The sequence below is a fragment of the Eubalaena glacialis genome, chromosome 9, assembly GCF_028564815.1.
Source record: "Eubalaena glacialis isolate mEubGla1 chromosome 9, mEubGla1.1.hap2.+ XY, whole genome shotgun sequence".
NCBI lineage: Eukaryota > Metazoa > Chordata > Mammalia > Artiodactyla > Balaenidae > Eubalaena > Eubalaena glacialis.
Genome location: NC_083724.1, coordinates 5136750 through 5155672, shown reverse-complemented (window position 1 = coordinate 5155672; position 18923 = coordinate 5136750). Strand labels below are relative to the sequence as shown.

Here is an 18923-nt window from a genome sequence, read left to right as displayed (position 1 = left end):
TAGAAAGGCCTGCTTACAAGGTTGGCCCCCCTTGGAATCTGGGAACTTGGATTTCCGGACAGCTCTCATCATTTGCTGATGAGAATGGCTCACTGTACCTTACCTGTTTGCCAAATTTTTTCTCTACGGCTTATGTCAAACACCCACTTTACTTGTGAAAGTCATGAATTTGGGCTAGGCAGAGGGTGTTTTAGGCACTGAGTCTCTAAGCTTCCCTGGTAGATAATATGTCACATGGGTTGTCACACCTCACTATTGGGAAAATTAAGTGCGTCCTGTGTGACTTCGCTGGGAAAGGACTCTTGGAAACTTGCTCCTGGTTTGCTTTTTCCCTTTGCTAATTTTGCTTTGTATCCTTTTGCCATAGTAAGTCACAGCCATGAGCATGAATATAATTCCTGTGAGTCCTCCTAGCGAATCACTGAATGTGGGGATGGGCTTGGGGAGCCCTGACACACAGGCCTAAACTGCTGAAAAAAATGTCCATTAACGGGAGTTCCCTGGCGATCCAGTGGTTAGGACTCGGCGCTTTCACTGCTGTGGCCCGGGTTCAATCCCTGGTCGGGGAACTAAGATCCCACAAGCCGCATGGCATTGCCAAAAAAACTTCTTTAAAATAATAATAATAAAAATGTCCATCAACAGTAAAATTGCAACATAGTCACACATTGAAATACCACCACAGCAATGAAAAAAATACCAAAGATGCACACAAAATTGATGAATTATGAAGGCATGTTACATGAAAGAAGTCAGACCCAAGAGTAAATGCTATGTGATTCTATCATACCATCAAGAGAAATGGCAGATAAATCAGTGATTTAAATATTAAAAAGAAATATAAAACTACTACAAGAAAATATGCAAGTATTTATCTGATTTCTAAAACCAACTGAACGGTAAAGAAATAAATACGGTATTTTTGAACATGTGAAGATAAAAACTGTCTGCCTCAAAAACTGCATGTGAAACTGAACAGCAAATAATGAAATTGAAAAAAAATTACAACAATGCACACAAATAAGAAAACAACCTCCCTAATAGAAAAAAAAAAACGACAAAAGGCATGAACAGACAACTAACTGCCCTCCCAAGAATACAAAAGACCAATAAAGATTTGAGGACAAAAACTACAACCTCAAATGAGATACATTTTCCATATAAAACTGGGGGAAAAGTTTAAACTAGCAAATGAGAAGAGATACATTCTTACATTCTTATGTTAGAAGTGAAAATGGTATTCTTTTTGGTAGACAGAGGCAATATGAATCAAAAGTCTAAAAATGCACACACTGTTTGATCTAGCAAAGGGATTTACTCAGTGTAACAGTAAAAAACCATAAATAATGTACATGTCTAACTAGAAATTACTGGTTAAATAGAACTATGGAATATGCTTACGATGGAATAACTACAAACACTGAACATGCTATTATTATTTATCTCTGAAAAGACATTTATAATAGATTAAATGAAAATAAGTCAAATGTAAGCTTCATGAAGGTGGAATTTTATGTTTTCATCACAGCTACACACCTAGCATCTAGAATCATACACTATCAGGTAGTATAAAGTCAGTAAATATTTGCTGAATAAATACATGAAAAAAAGTCACTTAGGTAAAATAACCCTACCCACCCCCCCACCCCCTCCCACCCCCACTTCACTCAGATGAGTAGGAAGTCTAGCAGTAAGATATACACTACTATGTTCATAGGATTATCTCTGAATGATGGGAATTGTGAGTGATGTTTATTTTACTATTGGCTAATATTATCTGAATATTCTACAGTGAACATATAATACCTTTCCCCCCAAATATATGTACATGCTTTTTTCCTTAAGTGAATCTATGGAGTAGGATGGATTGCAAGGGGGAAGGAGGCAGACGGAGAATTTATACTTTTTATCTTAAAGGATTCTAAATGCTTGGTTTATTTATAACTAAGACATAACTGTGACACGTGCTCCAGACCACTCATGAAATGAAAGCAGAGACGGCAGAGAGATTTACTCAGAATCTGTACGCACGATCATGTCAACACCCCCTCTGCCCCCGCCCGTCAAACTCCCTCACTCACCTTCTCTCTCCCTTGCCCAGCATCTAGGGACACTTTGGCCTGTGGTATTCTGATTGCACAATGGTTAAAACCATGAATTTTATACTTATAACTGTGCCAGTAATTATCCTCATTAATTAAAGACTTTAAACATATTCTTAGTAAGAGGTTACAAATTCACCTTAGGAAACCTATATCCCAGAAAATTCAAACAATTATTATGTTCCCTCAAATAGCAATCTCCAATTATTATATGATATAGCCCAAGTTACATAAGAAAGAACTTACCCACAAACTCCCAGTATTTTTTATAATCAGCAGGAAATTTTCGTAAATGCAACTGATGGAATTTCTCTTTGTTTGGAGAGCTGATCCATTCCTGTGCCACCTACGTAAAGCAAAAAAATCAAATTAAGAAAGCAAAAACATCTGAAAAGCCAATGTTAAACAGCAAAATTTTCCAAAGTAAGCAACCATAAAATCCAGAACCTAGAATTCCCGTGTGACACAAACATTAAAAATTAATTTGGGGGCTTCCCTGGTGGCGCAGTGGTTGAGAATCTGCCCGCCAATGCAGGGGACACGGGTTCGAGCCCTGGTCTGGGAAGATCCCACATGCCGCGGAGCAACTAGGCCCGTGAGCCACAACTACTGAGCCTGCGCGTCTGGAGCCTGTGCTCCGCAACAAGAGAGGCCGCGATAGTGAGAAGCCCGCGCACCGCGATGAAGAGTGGCCCCCGCTTGCCGCAGCTAGAGGAAGCCCTCGCACAGAAACGAAGACCCAACACAGCCAAATAAATAAATAAATAATAATTAAAGGTGCTAATAATTAAAAAAAAAAAAAAAAATTAATTTGGGACGTCTGGTTTCCAGCTTGGCATGTAAGGAACTTAGAAGTTGCCACTCCATCCTAACAAGTAAAAAGAGACAAAAAGGTGGATACAGACAATCACAACTTACCAGAGCAGAACACTCTTAAGTAGAAACCTCCATGCCAGGAAGAAAACCTGAACTGGATGTGACAAACTGTTGGAGGCTCAGCATGAACAACTACCTTAAAAACTCTAGGGGGACCCAGTCATAAGAGGGACCCCACACTTTGGTGAGTTTTACCTCTAGGAGCTCTAACAGGCCCTCACAGTGAACACTGGAGAAAATTCCCTGTGTGCTTCCAGCGGGGGTGGGGGGTTGGTGGGGACTGGGGAAAAGGAACCATTCTGAAATACACCAGAGCATTCTTGACCTTCTTAACAAGGCCTGATCTATGAGAAGCTATTTTACCAGAGTCAAACTTGCTGGGATTTTATCAGAGCCTAACCTACTTGAGGGAAGAAAACCAGCTCCAGCCCATTCTAACCATCCTGTCTCACCCAAGGAGGTGGGGGGAAACTAAGAAGCATGTGGTGTAAAGTTCTTAGTCCAGAGGCAAAGGCTCACTAAAAGAGTGACACCTTATCATAGGACCATGGAATGATCTCCCTTCTCCCATACCTCATTTCTATATCACTAAAGGCCTATTTACTGCTGTTCCTTTTATTTAGTAGATTACGTCCACCTTGCAACAAAAAATTACAAGGCCTACTCAAAGGCAAAAAACACAGTTTGAACAGACTAAAGCAGCACTAAAACCTGTCAGATATGGCAGGAATACTGGAATTATCAGACCAAGAATTTTTTTTTTTAAACTATAGTTAATATACTAAGAGTTTAATGGAAGAAAGGAGACCATGAAATAATAGATGGATAATGTAATGAATGAGATGTAAAGTAGAAAGAATCAAAAGGTAATGCTAGAGATCAAAAACACCGTAACAGAAATGAAGGATGCCTCTGATGGGCTCATTAGTACACCGGACATTGCTGAGGAAACAATCTCTGAGCTTGAGGCTATAGCAATAGAAGCTACCAAAGCTGAAAAGCAAGGAGAAAAAAAAAAATGGGGGAAAAAAACACACCCCAGAATATCCAGGACTGTGAGACAATGACAAAAGATGCAGCATACACATAATGGGGATACGAGAAGAAGAGAGAGAGGAAAAGAAGCAGTATTTGAGGCAATAATGACTCAGAGTTTTCCAAAATTAACATCAGACACCAAACCACAGATCCAGGAAGCTCTGAGACCCAGCAGAAAAAATGTCAGAAACTACACCTAGGCATATCATATTCAAACTTCAGGAATATGAAATATCAAAGATAAAGAAAAAAATCATGAAAGAAGCCTGTGGGAAAAAACACCTTATCTATAGAGGAGGAAAGGTAAGAATTACATCTAACTTCTCCTCAGAAACCATGCAAGGAGAGAGTAGTGAAATATTTAGACTGTTGAGAGAAAAAAACCTACCAACCTAGAATTCTGAATCCTGCAAAATTATCCTTTAAAAGTGAAGGAGAAGGGCTTCCCTGGCGGCGCAGTGGTTAAGAATCCGCCTGCCAACGCAGGGGACACAGGTTCGATCACTGGTCCAGGAAGATCCCACATGCCACGGAGCAACTAAGCCCGTGAGCCACAACTACTGAGCCCGCGTGCCACAACTACTGAAGCCCGCGTGCCTAGAGCCCGTGCTCCGCAACAAGAGAAGCCACCGCAATGAGAAGCCCGTGCACCGCAATGAAGAGTAGCCCCTGTTCGCTGCAACTAGAGGAAGCCTGCACACAGCAATGAAGACCCAATGCAGCCAAAAATAAATAAAATTTATTAAAAAAAGAAAAAAAAAACTCAACAGTAAGAAAACAGACAACCTGATGAAAAAGATGTGCAAAAGACCTAGACAGACACCTCACCAAAGTAGATATACAGACTGTAAATTAGTATATGAAAAAATGCTCCATATCTTATGTCATCAAAGGAACGCAAATTAAAACAATGAGATACTATTACACACCTATTAGAATGGCCAAAATCTGGAGCACTGACAGCACCAAATGCTGACGGGGATGTGGAGCAGTAGGAAATCTCATTTATTGCTGGTGGGAATGTAAAATGGCACCATCACTTTTTTTTTTTTGCCGAGCCACATGGCTTGTGGGATCTTAGTTCCCTGACCAGGGATCGAACCTGTGCCCCCTGCAGTGGAAGTGCAGAGTCCTAACCACTGGACCGCCAGGGAATTCCCAAAATGGTACCACCACTTTGGAAGACTGTTCGGTGGTTTCTTATGAAACTAAACATATTCTTATGAAACTAAACATATTCTTACTGTAGGATCCAGCAATAGTGCTCTCAATATTTATCCAAATGAACTGAAAACTTATATTTACGTTAAAAACCTGCACATGGATGTTTATAGCAGCTTTATTCATAACTGCCTAAACTTGGAAGCAACCAAGATGCCCTTCAGTGGGTGAACGGATAAACAAACTACGGTACAACCAGACAATGAAATATTATTTAGTGCTAAAAAGAAATGAGCTATCAAGCCATGAAAAGACATGGAAGAACCTGAAATGCTCATTACTAAGTGAAAGAAGCCAATCTGGAAAGGCTACATACTGTGTGATTCCAACTACGTGACATGCTGGAAAAGGCAAACTATAGAGACAGTAAACGGATGAGTGATTGCCAGGGGTGAGACTGGGGAGGGGTGAACAGGCAGAGCACAGAGGATTTTTAGGGCAGTGAAAGTACTCTGATATTAAAGGACTGATACATGTCATTATACGTTTGTCCAAACCCTTAGAATGTACAAATCAAGAGTGAACCCTAATGAAAACTATGGACTCTGGGTGGTAATGACGTGTCAATGTAGGTTCATCAGTTGTACAAATGTACTACACTGGTAGGGGATGTTGATAATGGGGGATGCTATGCAGAGTTTCTCTAGCTCGCTGCAACTAGAGAAAGCCTGTGCGCATCAACCAAGACCCAACCCAGCCAAAAATAAATAAATAAAATAAATTTATACAAAAAAAAAAAAAAGAGATAAGTACTGAGTACTATCTCCAAAATTTACGCCCAATGAATTCACTTCTCTTTATTTCCATAGCTACCACCTAGATCAAGCTACCATCATCTTTCTCCTGGGCTACTATAATAGCCCCCGACAGGTCTAGTGCATCCATGCTTACCTTTCTACAGTTATTCTCTAATGAGCAACTAAGAATGTTTTTTTAAAAAAAAAAAGTAAACTACCACATATTGCTACTCCCCCAGCCTAAACACCAACCAACTAAAAATCCTCCAACATCTTCTCACTGTACTGAGAATAAAACCCCAACCTGCACTTAACAGGGTTGTATACCATCCAGCTCTTGACTGATTTCTCCAATCTTACTTCATTTCCCTTTACCTCTAAGTTACCTCACTCCAGCCACATCAGCCTAATCTCTTTGCTCACACATGCTCAGTTAGGCCTACCTCAAAGCATTATAGTCTTGACCCTCCCCCCTCCTCTGCACAAAACCCTCCTCTCCTGGCTCTCAGCCTGATCTCAAAAGCAGCCTCCCAATGTCGCTCATCATATCAACCTGTTTTGTTTCCTTCACAGAACAAATTATAATTGGAAATTAGCTAAAAAACGGTGCAATCTCCCTATAAGGGGTTTGGGCACTAAGAATCACAGCTGGTACTCCAGAAGAGCCCCGTTTCTGCCTGCTCCTTGTCTACACAACCTAAAAAGCGCCTGCCAATTACACTCTGCATATACGTGCATGCACACACAGGTAACAGAAGGGGACTGCAAACAGAGCCAGCAAACCGAAACTTTAAGAAAAAAGAGTATTTGCCAAAACTGACCAAAAAAATTGGTCCCTGTCAAAATAGTGCACATTTATCTAATACTTTTGTGTGTTAAACGTAAGGATTAAAAACTAATATATCCTCTATCAGTCACATCAGTACACAAAAGACTCATATTTCCTTTTTTCCCCACACAGACTGTATTTTATTTTTACAAGAGATAAATCAACTGACACCAAGCACTGTAAACGGATGACCACAACAAAAGCAACAATGATTGCAATTACCAAACACGAAACACTCATATTATGTCATAATATTGACATTCAGTCCAGTAATCCTCCACTGTAACAGCTCCTTTACTTTGCTGTGAAAATTGATTTGTATATTTTTTGCCTCTGAGTCCTTGTGGGATTTTTTTTTTTTTTTTTTTTTATTCAAGAGACTCATATTTGTAAAAGTTGAATTTGCTCGTTTGCCCTTTGGGGCAAGGGATAATTCTACGCAATGTCATTGCATTCCACCTGCAATAAGACATAATAACTGGATAACCAAACACTGCATTTCATGTCCTAAATAGGATACCAACCACATTTTTGTCAAAGGACTCTAAACACACTTCAGCATTCCATTAACAAACAATATTATGAAGTCAAATTACAGCCAAATGAGGGTAAGAAGCCTTGGCCCAAGACTTTGGTTGATGCCACAGTCTCTGGCTTATCAGAAAGAATAAAAATTAAAAGTAATCAAGGTATCTGAGAATTCTCTGGCAGTTCAGTTGTTAGCGCTTTCACTGCTGAGGGCCCAGGTTCAATCCCTGGTCAGGGAACTAAGATCCCACAAGCCACACGGTACAGTGGGGGGAAAAAAAAAAAGTAATCAAGGTATATTAATAATACCATTAATAAATGTTGGCCTATATAAACTAGAAATGCTAAAACAATGCTGTTTCACTACATGGTTAAAAAAAAAGAACAAGATAAAACTTCATGGTAAAGATGACAGATTGAACACAGGCATTTCCTTTCATTCCCCCTGAAACCCCACTAAAACACCCAAGGGATTTTTCACAACAGGATTAATTCATTAGGATGAAGAGAACAGAGGAGGAGGCAAGAGTATCAAAATCTGGGAAGCTGGTAAGCAGATGGATGAATGGTTAACTAACTCAGGAAGTCCAAGAAGCTGAACTCTAAGCAGGAAGCATCTGACATACACCTCTAGAAGGAGGAGGGCTGAAGGGAGACTGCCCCTCCCTGTTCCTAGCAAAAAGCTATAGCGGTTTCATCTCTATAAAGTGTGACAGTCTCTGGCTGTGGGGCAGCAGACAGAGAGGGGATACTGTACTTAAAAAAAAAAGGTGGGGGAGGGGGGGACGTCCCTGGTGGTGCAGTGGTTAGGAATCCGCCTGCCAATGCAGGGGACACGGGTTCGATCCCTGGTCCGGGAAGATCCCACATGCCGCCGAGCAACTAAGCCCGTGCGCCACAACTACTGAGCCTGCGCTCTAGAGCCCGCGAGCCACAAATACTGAAGCCCTTGCCACAGCTAGAGAAAAGCCCGCGTGCAGCAACGAAGACCCAACGCAGCCAAAAATAAATAAATAAATAAATTTTAAAAATAAAATAAAATAAATTTTTTTAAAAAGGGAATTAAGCAAATGTTTATATACTGAATGCCTGGACCCTTCCCTCTGCCCCCACCCTCACCCCACAGTCAGCTCCCCATCAGGCCTATGCCTTCCAGGCAATCGATCTGAAGATTCTTCTTGGGGAAATCTGACCTCACTAAGAGGGGAAAAAAAAAAAAAGACTAAAAAGAGTGACATGAGGGTGGGGATGAGGCTTCCCAATAAAATGCCAATAGTCAACAAGCCTATCCCTTTCACTCAGAGCTTCTAATCTGTTTTAAAATCTTACATGTAACAAAATATAGATTATAACTATACCTAAGCATATAATCTTAATATAAAGAATGAAACTAATTTGGATTTCACCATGTGATGGTGTCCTTCAGATCACATTTGACGTCCACAGTGCAAATAATAAAGGACCAGTTTAGTAAAAGTATGTTTTCCTAAGCATCTCTTTTGACCTGTCATTATTTAAATACATCCTCTTTTCTTATAGCATTAAAAAGTTGAGATATATTTCACAATATAAAATTCACCACTTTGAAGTGTGCACACTACAGTGTGTTTTTAGTACATTCACTATTTTGTGCAACCATCACCATTATCTAATTCCAGAACATTCCCACCATCCCAAAACAAGCCTTATACCTATTAGCAGTCAGTCCTAATTCCCGCCCCCCCCCCACCCATCCCCTGGCAACTACTAATCCACTTTCTGTCCCCACGGATTTGCCTATTCTGGAAAATTCATATAAATGGAATTACACAATATGTGGCCTTCTGTACCTGACTTCTTTCACTTAGCACAATATTTTCAAGGTTCATCAAAGAACAGGTAAAAGTACATATAACGGGTCATTCCTTTTAATAGTAGACTAATATTCCATTGTATGCATATACCATGTTTTGTTTATCCATTCATCTCCTGATGGACATCTCGGTTGTTTTCAACTTTTGGCTATTATGAACAATGCTCCAATCTGCTTTTTAGTATCCTGTTCTTAAATGTGAGTAAACCACCAAAAATCATTAGACACGTGAAGAAAGGAGTTAACATGAAAGGTCTGCAGACACTAAAATGAATAGGAAAAAAGCAACTAGGAAAACAGGGACGATGCAAAGAGAGGAAAACTTTCAACTAACTTTAAACTCATCATTAATTAACTTCAGGTAATAAAAAATACCGTGTACATGAAAAAAGCACAGAATCTATAAAAAGGAATAATCAGAGAACAAGAGTTCCGTGAAACTAAAAATATGCTCAAAAATTTTTCAATAGACTCGGACGCTGAGAAAGTCTCCAAGGAAGTAGAACGACAACAACAAAGACAGACAGAGATGGCAAAATAGAAAGAAATTTTAAGACATGCAAAGTTTCAAAATTTATCTCCTACATGTTCTTTTCTCAGGAAGCTTGAAGGATGTGCCTTACTAAAATGAGGGGATGACAAAAACAGACAACCCTGGGTACAGGAGACAGAGATCCAACACAGGAAAGAAGGAAATGCAAGCCCTAGGTTGAGGATGGTGAGCATTTCAGGTTAACCATCCTAAACCAAGAAGATGAAATTTATCAACTATCTGATGTGCCTGATCATATTGAGAGACCTAAACATCCAAGAGACAGTCTGAAGCTAATTTAGTAATAAGTACATAGAAAATTAAGTAAATAAAACAATAAATCCAGAGAAACCAAAGAGTCGGAAACGAAAAGTAGTTACAGCTACCACATGACTTAGCCACGGACACCTTTTATATAGTCAAAATAATAACAAATACTGACCTAAAAACTACAAGACCACTCCATAGTGAGGATGGGGAAACAGGAGAGGTGTGTGTGAACACAGGGTTGGGAAGAGAGGGTACTTCCTGTAGTGGGTAACTACAGAAAATGTCTAGAACTGAAAAATTAACAAGTCAAAACAGTGGCATGTTATTTAGAAATATGGAAGTAAATAACAAAAGGATCCATCAAGGATCAAAAATAATTACTTGGGGAGATCAGAGTGGCTGCTGTTTTTTTTTATAATGGGCCTTCCACAAGTATTTGACTATTTTAAACTTCGTGTATATACAAACGGAACTTGTGCTCATTCTGTTTTGAAAAGGTTTTGGCTACAGAAATGTCCTGAAGGAAGAAATCTTAAAGAGAAACATATAAATACTTCTTAACTAAGGGAAAAATAAAATCACAAATATGTGTCCTAAATTTAAGGGCTATGAATGGCTTCTAAGCGATTTAGTGCTTTCTGGAAAGGATAAAAGTTCAAGAAAAAAATAAGCTTCAAAATGAAGAAAATCTCTATTTTCCCCAGCTTATTTAACCGTATACACTGTTCACTGAACTAACAATTTTGTAAGGTAAGAAAATCATTCTTGTAATACTATTTCACATTGTTGTTAAGGAGAGAGACTGAAGACCCTTTATCAATTAGCTATTTCTAATGCTTCTGAAACACTAGTAAAATAATTAAGACAACGGCTTAAATTTAGGGCATAAATTGACACCAACTTGCCTCTCTGTGCAGTACATCTCCTTTGCCTTTAACAATTCTAAGCTGGATCTTTGCAGTCTCTCTGCCTGGGATATACTTCCTATGGCCAACTCCTTCTACTCACTCTGGTCTTGGTGTGAATACCATCGCTCACAGAGGCTGTCTCACCTTTCAGTCTAAAGTGCCCGCTCCCTTTTGTTCTAGATCATTCTAGAGCACTCTAGAGCCTTTTGTCCTGATCTGAAATGATCACTCCCAGAAGGCAGAGGCCTTGTCTGTCGTGTTCACCACTTTACCCCCCAGGTCTGTGATAGTACTTGGCAAGTATCAGGCACCCAAGTATCTGCTGACTGAATACACGGGTATTTACCTCGGTGCTCTTGATTTTGAAAAGTCTTATTGCACGCTCACGTTTTGGGGTTTTTTTTTTAAAGGAATTTGAAAAAAAGTAAAAATCTACCTGTTTTGAGAACACCAAAAACATCCTTCAAAGTGCAGGTGGATGTTTACACTAAAGAATTACTAGCTGTTTTTCTGAGGTTCAAATTTAACTGGGAATCCTATATTTTACTTGGCAATCCCAGTCGGGGAGTAAGAAAGAGAGAAGAACCAGAATGGGATGTGTTGGGGTAGGGAGGCAGCTAAAGGCTGCTATGAGGCATAAGAAGTTGGGAAGACAGATGAGAAATTTGGGATTTATTGCTTTGTGCTGATCAGTGTAACTTGCCCTTTGCTACCTCCTCAAGAAAACTTCAGTAAAGGTTTACAATACTTTTCAAAAAAATAAATGCAGATGAGAGACTACGTCCTCTGAGAAGTCTTCCTTTATTTTACACCGAAAATCGTTTCCTCCTCCTGTGCCACCTCTGGACTTGGTACATTCGCACTCTGAATTGTGTCTGTAAGCTCCAGAAGGGCAGAGTTTAAGTGTTTCCTCTGTATCACCAGCATCTAGAACAGCGTCGGGGACAATGTCTGTTCAACATGAAATCTACAAGCTACATCTAAATCAAAACACGATCAGTTATTTTAGCTGTACTCAGCATGGTAAAGGTAATTTCAAAGTCTGAACGTATATGATTAGAACATATACTTACTGTTTCAAAAGTATTCAGTATCATCAAAGGGAAAAACACATTAAAATAATCTCCACAATCTTGAAATCTCACAGGCACAGGTCTTGCAATGGACTGACAAAGAGTTGATGGGGGTCCGCAATGATCAAAGTTCACAAACATTTCGTATTTCCATTTTAAGATCTCTTTAACGAAGGTGTCAGAGATGGACTGTGCTGACAAGAGAATGTTTACTGGAGAGGTAGCCAAAAAAGATCTGTTTTCACAAAATGGAACTTTGTAGCCTTGCCTGTTGGAATTATTTGGAGTATGAGAACGGAGAACGTTGCACAAACCCTTCACTTCAGCCACTGGCTTCTGAGACACCAGAGAGGCTGGCTGTGGTACTTTCAAAACAGATTGTACCCCACTTGACTTATTTTTCAGAGTTGGTAGGAGCGCTGACGTATTTTCCAAAGACTTGGAAAGACCAGCAATTCGTGAAGTACTACTGGAGCTAAAAATCTTAGCAGTGGAAGGTCTCGAAGGTTTAGATGCAGAGAGAGGCAAGCCAGGTTTACGAAATATATCTTCATCTGCTGCTTTAGCTTCAGAGTGTTTTGAACAGTATTCACCCTGGTTTTGCAGTGTTTCAACACAATCTTTGTACTTACATTTTGTGCTACTCAAAGATTCCAACTGAGGCCGACTCACAGAATCTTCTTCTACCTGGACTGTATCTTTTCCATGAACTACTTCAATGAGTTTATCATTCTCTTTCTCCATTTGTGAACATAAATCCATATCTTCAGGATCACATTGTGTTAAAAATATATTATCTTCCTCTATGTCACTGCTGGATTCAGGCTCTCCTTCTTTCAAAGCTGCCACATCTAAATGATGTACTGTTAGGTCACCTCCACCTAAAGGGTCCCCTGAGGTAGAAACAACTATTTCATTTGTTGGTATTTCTCCACTTAACACTACAGAATTACACTGGTTCAAAAGACAAGTGTCATCAGCTACCTGAGAAACATATTTTGCTTTCGTGGGTTCTGTTTCAGAAGACACACATTTTATTAACTGTTTTTCCTTATTTTTAGCAGTTACCTCAGCTCCTCTTTTGTAACTATAATCTGATGTATCTGATTCTGGCACAAATTTGTCAGAATTCTGTGCTGCATGTGGCCCTGCTCGTGCTGTATCTGTACTTTGATAATCAAAACATCCTTGTCTGTTTTGTTGTGATTTGGGTCTCCTCTGCCTTCGCAACTGACGGTCTTGACTCGTCAGCAGTTTCTTATTATTTTTGACTGAGAGAGTCTGAGGAGAAATTAACTTAGTCTTTTTCCGGGTATCAACTACTCCAACAGTTTTGCCATGGTCACGTAACTGAGCTAAACACTCCAAAGATCGCTGGGACAACTCAAATGCCCTACGAGGAGCCTTTTTCAGACCAAGTTTCTCAACCGTTGACGTTGGTTCAGGACACTGGCGAAATTTCTTTGGTGGCACTATAGCAGGAGTTGTTCTACAACTTAGGTAATTTAAACTTTTACTCTGTCCTGTTTTGGTATCCGAATGTGTTTTTTTAGGAGTTTTAGAAAGTGAGACTCTCCTAACAGGTTTGGAATAAGCGCGAAGCTTTGGTGGAGACTTCTTCAGGGAAACAGTAGTGGTTCTCTGAACGCTTGAATTGGGAGTTGTAGTCCTTAAGTCTATACTTTTAAAATCATTTTCAGTCACATCTCTCTCATTAAGAATATCAGACTGGTCCTCACTTTTGACAGGAGATGAAGGCCTTACAGGATCTTCAGCCATAGCAGCTTTCTTGTATCGTTTTCTCTTGGGTTTTTTCACTTCAATTTCACAAAATTTCTCAACAGAAATACTACTACTGTGTGGTTCTGCGTGTTCCTCGATGCCCTCTGCTGCTTTTTTCATGACCTCTTCAGGTACATAATCTGTACCATAACCCCAATCATTTGTGGTATCACCTACATGAGTCAAGCACGAATTTTCTTCATTCTCTTGAACTGAATTCTTGTTGTCTGGTTTCTGATCTTGCCAAACTGAAAACACTTCACATGGACTTTCAAACTCAAAAAACTGAGAATCAGATTCCTCAAACTGCAAAAGGGACCTTGTATTTTCTTCCTTTATTACCTTCTGTTCCATATTTGTGTTAGCTATTGAAGTATGCTGCTCTGGACATTCTTTCTCAATGCATGTTTTATCCTGTTTAATGTGTTTCTTAAAACCCACAATTCTTTCATCATTATCATCATCTTCATCAGAATCTGAAATAATAATAACCTGTCCACAGCAGGTTTCCCTGACACTACTTTTGTTGGCTGTGAAACATCTTCTGTCATCTTTAACTTTTCTTTGTAGCTGGGATAAACTTTTTTTTTTAGTTGAATCTGATGGGAACTTAATAACACTGGCTTGAGCTATTAAAGATAATTTGTGGAGGTCTCTGTCTATCTGAGAATCTGTTAAGGTGTCAGAATTATGACTGATGCTAAGGGCCTGTTCTCTTAAATTAGAAGAAAACTGAACGGTACTCTTGCTAATTTCCATATCTCTTGATTCAAGTCCAGTCACAGGATCTTTAAAGGGAGGTGTTTTCTCCACAAAAATATTGGTCATTTCTGTAAATGAGACCAAATCTTTATTATCAACATGACATTCCACTATTTGACAACTGATTTCAGGGGTAGAGAAAATGCCTAACTCTTCTTCCTTTACTTGTTTCTTTTTCAGCAATAAACTGTTTTCAGATTTTTGTTCTCCATTTTTATCATCCAGAATACCATTAGGACCTAAAGAGGGATTGTGTATGAAGCCATATCCTTTCTGACCTCCTGTATCTTTCTTTGAATAGAAACTTTCGATGCTAGATACAGTCAGGTTTTCCTCTAAAGTGATACTCTTCCTGTGCTGCTTTTTTATTACATGTGATAACTTAGCACAGATTTCATCTTTATGTGCCTTAGTTTTTGCTTTTGAGGTTTTGCCAAGAGCATCATCCTTTAAAGAGAAATCCTCATTTGATGTGGACACCTTTTCCAGAGAGTCATTGCTAGAATCAGTCAACAAACGTGTTGATGTTATTATTCCTCTGTCAAATACCTTTTCTGGACCATTTCTTGAAGTACAATTCTGTGGGGTATATGAGGAATTCTCTTTTACAGACTTATGCTTCCCTGTACTTATTTTAACTTGGCCTCGAGCTCTTTCACTAACAAGCCTTTTACTACTCGGCTTCAAGCACAACTCAGCTGAGAAATGGTCTTCGAGTTTCAAATCTTTTATATAAGTTTGCTCATTATCCTCTTCTATGGCATTATTTGCTTTGCTGAAAATACTCTCTTGCACTTGACATGCATCAGCTTTCATTGGTTCTTTAGAGAATGTTGGGCTGGAGTTTTCCAGACAGTGCCTGTCTTTTTTAGACTTCTTCCCTGTTTGTTCACTTTCTTCTTTATTATAAGATGCAGGAGGCGCTTTACATGGAGGAGTCAGATCCACAGAAGTGCTACATTGAGGTACTTTGAATTTTATGTTTCTAATAATTTGCTTTAAACAAGTTTGTAACTCATGGGTTTCCTGACTAGTCAACTGCCAACCTAAAGATAAATTTCCTCGCAGGAATAAGTTGAGCTTATCCCAGAACCGCTTACAAAGAGTCTGCTGCCCAAGCTGATAGCCTTCTTTAAGGAGACTTCTGATCAGCTGCACACAAGCAAGTTGTACAGAGTTAGATGGCACTGAATGCAATGACAGAGACGTTATCATTGTTGTGCCTTTGGAGCAGTTTCCAGACGACTTCTCAGAACTCCGTGCAAACGCGGTGGTGGGAAGCTTGGCACATTTTACAACGGCTTCCACCCACTGCTGGGAACTAACCCACAGCAAATGCAAACACTTTTTGTTTCTATGAAGTTCAATCACTGACACCAAAATGAGAAGGAAAAACTCAGTGACTGTGTCACACACGGCATCTGTCTGGTTGAGGACGTCTTTGACTTCAGAATGCAGATGATGAATAACCTCCACTATATAAGCCACACCCAGATCCTTAAGATCCATGAGGGACTGCACAAAAGGGATGAACCACAGAAACGTGCTGTTATGAACACGCATGTCTTGACCGATATCTGACTGAAGCACATTAGCTAATGTTTCCATTTCTTCATACATGTTAGGACAATAATCTGGGCAAATGGCTGATCTCCACCCTGAATCCTAAAATGAAAGAGATACTGACATTCAGATAAACAAGCACCATTCATGACAGGTTTAACACACAAGCTGCAAACAAGAAAATACACTGCTCAACTTTCCTGTTTTGATGTACATATACGGACACCCAAGAAATTGAAAACAGTTCAATTTTGAGGTTAAGGTTTCATGAAAAGGTTAAATTTACAAAACCTCCATGTACTCTGGACCTCTTTCCTTCAGTTGGTTTTGATTTCTAGTCATGTGATTTATCTCCCTCATGCCATAAATGTTCTACCCTTCCAAAATGTACTAAAAATTAATCTCTCAAAGTGTGCACGCTCTCATTAGAGCCCATTCTTCCTCTTGAGCTACTGTTCAATCAGAAAGGTTTTATGCCAACAGTTGATTCAGAATAGCTACATATCATAAAATCAGCAATGCAACTAACCACGTAAAACACTGTCTATACAATATAAAGGCAATACAATATCATCTGAATTCTCAAAATGTTTTATACCTTTTTGGTCTTTTCAGGGTTATAATTGTATACAATCTGGCTGCAAGTCACATCATCCAAATATGACTCCGGTTCTAACTTGGTCCTTAAATATTAAGAATAAATAGAAATTACTGAAATGAAGGGTAAAAAAAAGAAGAGAAAAATCCTACTGTTAAGTCAATTATAGTAGACTTCCTCATACAGATTGTTTGAAATCCTGACACAGGAACTGAACGAACCTCACAGAGCTGTTCCGTATATTCTGGATCTCTTTATTGTAGCTCACGTTGTTGATAATGGTTTGAAATGCCTCAATAGGATCAATAAGTTGACCCCAGACCTTAGATCCAAGGCGATCCAGAATCACCATGAAACAGTGTAACGCTGGCCAGAAAGGATCCACACTATCATCTGAAATACAATGGAGTAATTTGCCAAATTACAAAACAATTAGAGAAAGGTACTAAAATATACTGAGAATTAAGCATTCTTTACCTGGGTAGCAACAAAACTGAAAGCAAAGCAGGAAGTAATTTAAAGTAAAGCATTGCCAACTACAGGTTTTAGAAAGCTGGCAAACTTTTAAATAGTGTCTGCATTTTTTTTTTAAAGCAATACACCTCTGTTAAGAAATGTTTTCGTGTGGAACAAACTGAGATAGTCTAGATAAACTCAACTTTCTCATCCTGTTTGCCACACCTGAAAGAATCTTTCCTCCTCTGCTTCTTCCAGACCTTTATACTCCCATCCTTCAATAAATAACAGAAGTAAAGTAGAAAAAAAACGTAGAGAAAGAAAAACTTGGTATTTTCAGATCTAAACAAGGTCCATGATACAAGAAATCCTGCACTGTGTGTGTCATTTGGTTGGTATAAAGGACTGAACCCCTCACCCGCTGGATAAGCAGAGACACACACTCTTCATCCACCCAGGTCTCAACATGGCTTTGCTGTTATCTCTATTCCATCCAACTGGCAGGAATTCCCATTACTCACACACTCGTATGCCCAGTCCCTTCCCTCTTCTCTACATGCACTGGCAAAACACTGCCCTACTCAAAGGCCTTCACTAGCTCCTTAATGTCTTCTAAGGAAATTAGAAGTCCTCAGTCAAGCATTTGTAAGATCTTACTCTATTCTTTCTTTCCAGATTTATTTTTTTACACTCACATAAAGATACACCACCTACAGAAAAAAACAGATAGCTGGCTTTTTCCAAGTAAGAACCAGAACGGCTTCACTATTAGCACCACCTATCAAAAAAAATCCTATCCATCCTTAAAGGCCAGCTCAAACACCTCCCGCTGCAGCAAACAATCCCAGCCATTCAATCTTCTGCAGTATTCTTAGGAGGCAAGTGCTCTAACTCACCCAATTACTGACAACCCTAGAACTTTCTGCTTTATTTCCCTCAGGGCTCTTAGACTCTACTTTTCTTTTTTTATCATAGTCGTTTGTGTAGAACTTCTCATATACTTTTTTATCCTCTACTGAAGCTATCTTATGTCTAGGAAGCTCTCAAATAAGGAAGAAAGTCATCAGTTAGGTGAAGACAATTATGGAATGTTTCTTAAAGAGGTGACTTGGGACTTCCTTAGTGGTGAAGTGGTAAAGAATCCGCCTGCCAAAACATAGGCAGAACACTCTATGACATAAAAGATCCTTTTTGACCCACCTCCTAGAGTAATGGAAATAAAAACAAAAATAAACAAATGGGACCTAATGAAACTTAAAAGCTTTTGCACAGCAAAGGAAAACATAAACAAGATGAAAAGACAACCCTCAGAATGGGAGAAAATATTTGCAAATGAAGCAACAGACAAAGGATTAATCTCCAAAATATATAAACAGCTCATTCAGCTCAATATTAAAAGAAACAAACAACCCAATCCAAAAATGGGCAGAAGACCTAAATAGACATTTCTCCAAAGAAGATATACAGATTGCCAACAAACACATGAAAGGATGCTCAACATCACTAATCATTAGAGAAGTGCAAATCAAAACTACATTGAGGTATCACCTCACACCAGTCAGAATGGCCATCATCAAAAAATCTACCAACAATAAATGCTGGAGAGGGTGTGGAGAAAAGGGAACCCTCTTGCACTGTTGGTGGAAATGTAAATTGATACAGCCACTATGGAGAACAGTATGGAGGTTCCCCAAAAAACTAAAAATAGAACTACCATACGACCCAGCAATCCCACTACTGGGCACATACCCTGAGAAAACCATAATCCAAAAACAGTCATGTACCACAATGTTCAC

The 18923-nt window shown here is 39.2% G+C and overlaps 1 protein-coding gene across 3 annotated transcripts in view; it reads right to left on the bottom strand.

Moving 5' to 3' along the window:
- SETX (senataxin) overlaps positions 1-18923 on the bottom strand; it is an 83558-nt gene that overhangs the window by 39396 nt on the left and 25239 nt on the right. For all 3 annotated transcript variants that reach the window (XM_061199713.1, XM_061199715.1, XM_061199714.1), the window contains exons 8-11: positions 16893-17064; positions 16672-16756; positions 11967-16175; positions 2349-2448 (exon numbers count right to left, since the gene is read on the bottom strand). In XM_061199713.1, the coding sequence (XP_061055696.1) occupies positions 2349-2448; positions 11967-16175; positions 16672-16756; positions 16893-17064 (4566 nt within the window). The remainder of the gene's footprint in view (positions 1-2348; positions 2449-11966; positions 16176-16671; positions 16757-16892; positions 17065-18923) is intronic.